Raw genomic sequence first — 9,421 nt, 5'->3', positions numbered from 1 at the left:
TATAATCAATATAGAACTAAATATATGCTGTGTGATCCATGTTGTCTTGTTATGACCAGTAAAGTGCTCCATGATCTCCAAAAATTTTTGGGAGAAGATGACTATGGGGTCTCCAATTTTAAATGCCTTCAAAGAATATATAAGGGATGAACGTCTCATCATACTTTACCACAACAATTTGAATGGTTTCATTGGGCCAACTTAATCATCAGGCCTCCACCCATGGAAGACAGCACTAACTTAGATGAAACCAAGCCATCCAAATAGAGGCCCCATGCTTTCCACGAGGATGCAACATTATGGCCGGATTTTTTTCATTCCATTCTTATATTATATGAGGATCCAAATAGATATAGATTTAGTTCGATATTGGTCATGCATGGGATAGAACTTATATATTTACACAGAATCAAAAAATCCAAATAGTATTTTCTAGCTACCATCTTTGAATGAAGTCCTGATTCATGATAAATAATATCAAAGCAGATCCGGCCCGTAGCTAATATGAACTATGAGACATTGCAGCATAGATTCATAAAGGCTGACTATAGGCCGATTGTGATATTTACGATTAGATTTGAATTAATTTGGACCCTCAGCCTGTTAAAGATGCTAAGGCTTAAATAGAGTTGTATGCGAGAATCCGTGCGGGCATGCATTTAGTTCTATATCGACTATGCACTGGATAGATGTTGGATATTTACATGGGATCAAAAAAACTAAATAATATTTTTTGGCTGGCTTTTTTTTTGGATGAGATTCTAGATTATAACATACTCTCTGTGAGACTATTCACTTTTTATATTGTCAAAACATAAGTCTAAACTTCATGACTCAACAAACACTACAAACATAAGTCCCACGTTGAGCATGTTCTGTTTAACTGTGACTTTGATCATGTTCTATGTTTAGGAAAAGATAAATGAAAACCATCAATTAGTTCTTGGCATTCACCAATAGTTGCTGTCTATTTCTAAATAAATCAGGGGACCATGGCAAGGGAGAAGGCCAAAGGGGGAGTATGAAGAGTGCAGTAATAGTAGTATACTGCATCCGGGTAGGATGAATCGCTTGCCAAAACAGAATCTATTGATTCTCTTCCAATTTGTTGGATCATAGATACAATGAATTACTTCATGGGCTAAGTCTCCAAGTGTGATGATTTACTTCGCCAGTAACGTTTCTAATTCAAGACTTGAATGGCCTAGCTGAAGTGGTTGCTCCTTTTTACCCACAATTGGAAGTGGATTCTGCAAAAATAATCTATTTCCTGATAGATTTTGCAAGAAAAGGGCATATTGATTTTTTTAGCCTCTCCCAGACAAAATTGTCCTTTCATATACCTGATAATGTATCTCTCGATAGAGTGGCGAAAACATATATGGTGAGTGAAATTAGGATTAGCTCAATGAAGTGTAGGAGACCGCTAAGGACAGGAGCGATAGTGGTGATGGTGGTGGTGGTGGTGAAGTTAGAGATGAAGCTTAGCAACCAATGCCACACCCTCCTCCATGACTTTCTCCCCAGCCACACCTCATCTTCAACCCTAACTCATTTTTCTTGATCACCACCTAAGATGTCGATGTCATCATTGCCCATAAGCACCATCTCAACATTGCTGGCACCACCTCCGCTTTTTTGTTTCTAGGGTCTCTTGCATCTCATTTAGCTAATCTCGATTTGTCTTATCGTAATATTTTGGTCACCATATTGAGAAAATACATTATTCGATATTTGAAGGGACAATTTCATCAGTGAGAGGATAAATATGGAGCAAGCTGCAAAAAAAACTATCAGCATTTTTCTTAAAAAATCAATTAGGCTCTCAATTACAATGGATGAACACCATTTGGTCCACCTGATAACTGTGTGGAGATCCATTCAATCCAAACTCTGATCAGTATAAACTGATGAAGGGAGCATAGTAGCAAATGCCTGACCATTAAAAGTGATCTGAGCATTTGCAAGCACCAGAGCAATCATAGCATGATACCAAATGCCTTCCAATAACAAAAATTCTTTTTGACAAGTATAAGTTACACCCCTCACTTACATACTGTTGCATGCATTTGGCTTGCAGTCCTCTCAAAGTTAGTATAAATTTGCTGAGCAAGCTCCCAAAGGCTCCATTTCATTCACATTTTACCTCTACAAACTGAACACTTTCCATTATGGAAAGAGAAGCCATCCTTCCCCTGGTATCCAAAAGACTTGACCAAGATAGAGGACAACATGAGAGGCTCTGCTTAAAAACCATCATAGCAAATTCCAGTTGCAGTTTAAGAAGGGGTCTCAGCCATGATGTATACGAGTATGATAGGATTCTTCATAACAGTGTTAATGCCTGGTCAAAAAAAAAAAAAAAAAAACTTGGCTATTGTTGCACCAATTCAGGTATAAGCCTCATCAAAAATGAAAGCTCGCCCTGAGAAAACTCTAGCTTTGTTGACTCCTTTGCCTTCTCCTCCTTTACTGAATTAGACAAGCTTTCATCTCCTACTGTCTCTGGGTTAATGAAATCTGAAACAGCTTCAGCGATCTCTTGAACCAAGTCAACAATAACACCATTAATTCCCATCAGATGCTGCATATATACTGCCTCAGGAACATTGCTGCAGACACAAAAAATATTGGATTAGTGACACCAAACTAATAAAACCCGACATTTATCTCGATCAGAGGAAAGTTGATAGAGGCTTACTTTAGTTGACCATAAGTTAAGAGGGCTAGATTGGATTCCTTTATTCTAGGTATCATGGATGGATTTCTAAAGATGGCTTTAACTTCAGATACTATCCCTTGCAGGCCACCTGCCAAGCATAATTTAATGGCCTCATCCAGAGAATTCCTCCTCACATCACTATAGATCTCTGATCCGCCATTTGTAAGGAAAAACACCTGTTTCAAAAGTCATGCAATCAAAAGGTCAATTACTATTTTTATAGCTTATCCGAGTCTTTTAAATTCTAATTGTAAGTCTCGAGGAATGGAAGCTCTACTTACAGGGTAAGTGTCCTGCAATTTCCGAATAAGTTGTGCTGCATCAGGTTGGAAGCTTGAGAAGATTATTGTTCTTTCATTTGCATACTTGCAGACCACCTGCCAAGAATAATATACTGAAGTTAAGAACAACCACATCCACAAAATTATTGTTCTAAGAAAAAACAATAAGAAGAAAGAAATTTGATTAGTAGCCATAGGGATAAGATGTACATACTTGCAAAATTACTTGGAGAATGTGAGTTAGCTGCTCTTCTTGGAAGACAAGATTGTCATCAAATTTCAACTCAATGTTGAATCCAAGATGGGAATCAACCCTTTGAAATACTTCTTCCAATGTGCAAAGAGGGTCATCAACTTCCACATTCCAATCAAACACTCTCCCATCCTTGGTCTTTCTAAATAATGTCTTTCCCACCTTCCCAGGCTCTCTTTGGGGCCCATAAGAGAGGAATTCTTCCATGGTAAGATCGGTCACACGCTTCTCAGATATATTGCCCTGGATGATCAAAAGCAAAAAAAGATTATTTAACAGAATAAGATTAAGAAGAAATGTTTAATTGTGATCATAAGAAAAAAAGAGAAGATATAGAATCTTACATCCTCTTCAGTGAGTATAAAGTTGTCGTGGAAGATTATTGGGCAGTCATCTCTGGTCACCTACAAAAATCACATTCATGGTTCTCTTATAAGGTTCTTCGCTCATCCAATATTTTTAAGGAAGAAAAGAAAGAAAAAACCCCACGAAATTAAAGAAATCAGTGCCTTGATTTTATTTTTTTTTGCTACAACGGATGATTCATACAATTCTAGTACGAATATATCCAAAAAAGTTAAAGAATAGCGAGCCTTGGAGCGCTCTAGGTAACTCTCTCTCTCCAACTCACAAAGCCCCCACTAGAGTGATTGGCTACATACGAGACCACCCAATTTGCAACCCCATTAGCCTTTCTATAAACATGCCTGGCCTGAAAGGCCACATCACCACCAACTATAGTTCGAATGTCTCAAAGCAGGAGGTGGTACTCACCCACACCGCCGGTGCCCTTTGGAGTGCCTTGATTTGGTGTAACGTAAAACTTGGGAAATAAAAGTAAAGATCACACTATTGAGTGGCCAAAGAAAAAAAAAATTACAAGTATGGGCCAATGCCCTACAAGGAAATATCTTTTTTCTGAGAAATGCAGATGGTTATTTCCCACCGTAAAGAATGGCCACTTCTAAGGTGGTCTAGGAACAAGCAGATCAAGTACGTAAATTGCCCACTACACCTGAAATAGCAATAGTTAAACACATTTGCATACCCAACCTTACACCATTGACTTCGGATCCTTTGCGGTGCATGTACAATCCTAGATGGCCACCACATCATCCGATCATGGAAATAAATGGCAACGTTGTGTGCGATTCACGATATGTTTTGCATGCCGTCCGCCACATCTTGTTCGATAGCCATCCGTCTTCGTAATCGGATGATATGGTGGTCATTCAAGACTACACAACTCTCTACGGTGCAAAACATGTACCCTAGAGGATCCTTACCCCTTTATTGACATGCAGCATAAGCACCTTAGTGTAAAGGTATAGCCTTGCATGTTTGCATATGTGTATTTATTATTGGAAAGTTGGACAAACTTAGTACTTTGTGACTCAGAATTCATTAATGATACCGCACTTTGTTAATGGGCTTATTTGGACAAACACCATAATGAGATGATGAAACCAATAAAAGGTTACCAGGGGCAACAACTTAATACATTTTCCCCTAGGTTGCCACATCCTAGGGATTTTGACTTTTATCTAAAAATAATCAGATTACTAATCAATGGACAATATGAAAAAACAATCTTTAACGTGCAAAGTTATACAAATGTTTTATTAAGATCAAGAAATACTAGTTTTGCACGTCCTTTCTCTTCAGAAACCAGGAGAATGGATCCTCTATGGTGCATAGGCTGCACCATAAAGCGCCTATGTAACCATCGATAGCTACCATCAAAAGATGAACGGCTTTAAAATGAGACAATCTACGATGATCATTGAAGGTTCTACAGCACGTCCTCCCGGAGGGTGACTCTGCGACGGTTATTGAATGGATTTGGCAGACTTCTAAGGTGCTTGGCGACTACCATCTGCTGGTGAGAGACATCCGAGCCATGGTTTCCGACGGGCTGATGCTTCAAGTGAAGCATGTATTTAGAGAAGCCAATGGGGTGGCTGATTGAGTAGCTTCTTTTGTGGCTAACCATTCGGGGGACCACCTATGGAAGGGAGAAGCGGAGTTGCTTACAGCTTTTCGTGATGTACCGCTTTCTGATTTTCTTGGTTGTATTCATATGTATGAAACTTCCGTCTTCAGCCAAAAAAAAAAAGGGCTATACAGCACTCTACGGTGCAGTCTACGCACCATAAAGAATCCTAATTGCAAGCACAATCATCTAATGTAGCACCTTGGCATCCATGATCGAAAAAATGGTATTATGTGATCGCAATTCAATCACTCCTTGTAAAACTTTTTCTACCACAAAATATAGATCCAGATTTTGTTCTCATCCTAACCGCGTGCAAGTCACGTGATCAGTCCTTGTCCTGGAGCGGTAAAGCTAACGGAAGCTTTTCTGGCTCCACAAACCACCATAACCTCTCCAGTCATCCTCAACCCTTCCTAAAATGAAACTCATAACATAATAAAATTAAATGGCGTTGATGCAATGCCTAGGTTTATAATTAAATGACCATGGCCAATTTTTGTGGGACCCACCAAAAACACCGTGGACCAAACGACCGATCTGACGGTCCAGATCGCATCACAGCGTCCACCGAAGAACGGGTCAACCGTCGTCTCTTTTTCCGGCCATAAAAGCACACGTGGCCCACTCGATACACAGCCACGCGGCCTCATGAACCCGCCCTTTGACCTCTTTCCCAATGGGACAAGGGGCCGCGGCGACTCACCGGCGGAACGCCGCGCACCAGGCGCGGATCGCCGCGGTCCGAACGGAGCGCCGACAAAAACGGGCAGCCGGAGACAAAACGCCGGCGAAGAGGGGGATAGGAGAGATAACGGGAAAAGGATGGCGGCGTGTGTTTTATATACCTGGACGTCGAACTCGACGAAGTCGACGGGGAAACGTCCGGCGTGGTTGAAGGAGAGGATGGAGTTCTCCTTGATCTCCTTCATCCGGCGGTCCGGCGACGCCAAAGCGTTCATCCCCTTCCCCCGGTGGCCGATGACGACGAACTTCGCCGGCTTGAACGCCGACTTCACCACCTCCATCCCTGTTCACAACATCCGTTGCCTCAGCTTTATCCAACCCCCAACCTCTATGCACCCAAAATCCAAGAATAATCTCTTGAGAGATATATTACAGAAAGAATAAAAAAATAAAGTTTTTTTTATTACCTTTGGGGAGAAGGGAGGAGGCTACGGCGATCGTCGGGCCCTCGGGGACCAGGTCGAGATTGGGGACATCGGAGACATGAACGGCCTTCAGAGCCATTGATGTTAAGATGATTGGTTTTAGCGTCAAGAGTTTGGGATTTGGAGGTGGAGAGGGCGATGAGAGAGAGTTGGGGAGGAGAAAGGAATTTAAAGGAGAGCGGAGGAGAGGGAATATTCGGTATAGCGTTCGCGGATGGGAGGTTTATGCCGCGGGATATTCCATGGGGTCCACGGGATAACTCGGATTCCGAAGCTTCTTGGGAAACGTCGACGTCGGTCCGGGGTGGGGGATATGATATCAGGAGGGGATTACTCCGTCAGGGGGGGATAAAGTGGATAACGGAGGAGGGATAGGAGAGGCTGTGGATGGCAAGGGCTAGCTATTGTGTATAAGGATTGGTGGGGGTGGTTTAGCCAGGGATAAGGAGGAGGAGGACCTTCTCAAAGCCTCCATCTTCCCTCTCGTTGGGGAGGGGGGAAGTTGGTGGGATGGAATATGCCTCTGAAATATTCTATCATTTTCGGTCATCCATTTGACTCGTCAAAGCTACGTCCCCACAAGGGATATAATGATCTTGCTATTCTGAGGAGAAAGGCTAACGGTTTACCATTTATTTTGGAATTCATTATTTTGGGTTTATCCTTTTAACAACCATCATTATTACTATACATACATATGTATTCTTGCATAGTAATAATCTTTTTTTTTAATGGGTAAACAATAATATAGTCTAGTTGAAGTTTTTTGAAGTGTATATAGTTAATTTAAGTTGAAGAAGGGACATGGATTCTTCTTGGAACATAATATGGTCTTTTGACAGTCAGAAATAGGCTCCTATCTACTTTATAGATGCTACTGTTGGTGCCAATTTGCTTGTTGATGTCAAGTCTAATATCTTTGGGGTTGTTTTATATGACTAGGCGATTGTTGTTTATATGGACATACTTAATGGATGCAAAAAGAGTAATAATGCACTTGACATTACCATAACATGGTAACGTAGAATTTGTCATGAAGAATTGCTTGGACAAGTCCCAACTTTTACTTTTTCATTCATTTATATGAAACATTGTTATGAATTGGATGGCTTGGATGTGGAAGGGTCTAATTGAACATAGTTTGGTGGTAAAACCAAGCATGCATGGTAGGTAAGGTAATGAAGTAGAAGCAAAAGGATAATTAACTTTAAATAGAGAGATCAAATATGACCTTGGAAAGATTGTCCAAAATACCTACTTAGCTTTGCAAAGAAGATCATGATCGCTATCTTATAGTTGCAAAGGTTTCCATGGCCAATGGAGAGAAATATCCATTGGAGGAATTGGGAGTGGAAATGAGAAGATATCACTATTGGGCTAGGAAGGGGTTAGAGGGATACCTAGCTGGCTATTAGGAGAGTTTTGATGCTAGGGCAAGAGAGGAGCAACTATAATATAGTTAGAAGGAGAGGCTTGTGGGTGGTGGTAAGAAAAGAGGTAAATGTATGGAGATTAGGATGGGAATAAGTACAATCACTTGAATTACTATCCAATTTGGCTAAACAAAAGCCTAAGAGGTAAGAAAAGAATTTTTCTAATAGGTTTAGAATGTGGCAACTACCAATCTAAAATCCTTCTTTTAGAGATATATTGAAACAATTAACTAACTATTGTCATTCTAACACCTAGCAATGCCAGATGAGGCAAATTGCTATTATTTCTTAGTTTTGGTTTTTTTTTTTTTGTTTTAGAGATGAAAAATTCACTTGAAACAATTTCCAGAATTTCACCATGGATTAACATCTGTTGTTCCATAATAATGTAGGGAAGCTTCGATACTTACAAATAGGAATCCCCATTTGACCAATCAACTAAGGGAGAATTTTGAACGTAGAGCTCTTGGTACAACTAGCAAGAATCTTTTAACAGCTTGATCAGTTGGAACCTTCATAAAATGGTGAATAATTGCACTTAAATTATATGTATAAATTTATATATTAATCTATTATTAAGCATATTTATTAATCTCACACATCTTTATTTGTTTTCAAAGTTCAGTAACTTCTTGCTTGTTGCAGTAGCTCATTTAATAAAGTATATGCATGTGCATACCAGGGAAAGGGAGAGGAGGGATGGAAGAGAGAGCAATAAAAAACCTAAATACCATAAGTAATCTTATGCAAATAATAATTTCTCTTCCCTCAAACATATATTTTAAAAAAAGGAAGAAAGAAAAGAAAAAAAAGGAAGTGGCTAGAAATGGTTTTCTTTAGTGATATAATCCATAATAAAGTATGGTTCGGACGCTTACTTCTATTTAAAAAAGGGAACACAGTTTTTGTTTTAAATATTTGTACAATGTATACTTACTTTTAAGTTATCAATTATTCAAGTATACACTATCTTAATAATAGTGCATCTATTCTTAAAGTTTAAATAGACAACAGTAAAAACCTAGTTTGTTAAACATATACAGAGTATATCATAATAGGTTCGAGAAAAACAGATATGATAAGAACTATTCAATTATTATAGAAGAATATCATATTTTATTTGACCTCTACCACAATGATAAATCTAGAGTATTTCCAAGAGTTCCATTTTAGGAATACTAGCATCTTGTATTGCAATGCATCCTTGAGAAAATGGCATGTAGTCACTTAAATTAGAGGAACAAACCCATTTTTGGATGCCATATGGAATCCATGGTGGAATCATGCTCCCATTTCAGCAAAGAGATGTATGTAGTTTCTCTTTTGGTAAGGATGTTTTGGGAAGGAAATTATTTCTTCCTCTCTCAAGAGCTTCCCAAATTCACATTTGCTTTTTTGCCCCCTTTGGACAGCCATGGGTACAGTTGGCACCTCCAGCAACCAAACCCTATGCATCATACTAAAAACCAGGTTTATACCGTTTCTTGGCGGAGGTGATCCTATGCAGCATTCCTTTGGGAATTATATCACAAGGGGAAAAACTGAAAAAAATTGGAAATTCTGCCCT

General features: G+C 39.5%; 1 protein-coding gene across 2 annotated transcripts; it reads right to left on the bottom strand.

Annotated features, from left to right (window-relative positions):
* Positions 1-1,779: 1,779 nt before the first annotated feature.
* LOC103708094 (glycerophosphodiester phosphodiesterase GDPD2-like) lies at positions 1,780-6,899 on the bottom strand. Of its 2 annotated transcripts, none has more exons than XM_008792872.4 (7): positions 6,404-6,899; positions 6,098-6,279; positions 3,601-3,660; positions 3,218-3,499; positions 3,004-3,099; positions 2,702-2,898; positions 1,780-2,612 (listed from the first exon to the last, which is right to left on the bottom strand). In XM_008792872.4, exons 1-7 carry the CDS (start codon positions 6,498-6,500, stop codon positions 2,375-2,377), a joined length of 1,152 nt encoding a protein of 383 aa, XP_008791094.2. In that variant the 5' UTR covers positions 6,501-6,899; the 3' UTR covers positions 1,780-2,374. The 2 variants fall into 2 exon arrangements, with proteins under 2 accessions (XP_008791094.2, XP_038989344.1); XM_039133416.1 differs by having other exon boundaries at positions 6,098-6,324; positions 6,404-6,635.
* Positions 6,900-9,421: the final 2,522 nt, after the last annotated feature.

This window comes from Phoenix dactylifera, chromosome 14, assembly GCF_009389715.1.
Source record: "Phoenix dactylifera cultivar Barhee BC4 chromosome 14, palm_55x_up_171113_PBpolish2nd_filt_p, whole genome shotgun sequence".
NCBI lineage: Eukaryota > Viridiplantae > Streptophyta > Magnoliopsida > Arecales > Arecaceae > Phoenix > Phoenix dactylifera.
Note: the sequence above shows the minus strand (reverse complement) of the source record. Positions and strands in the feature narration are given on the sequence as shown.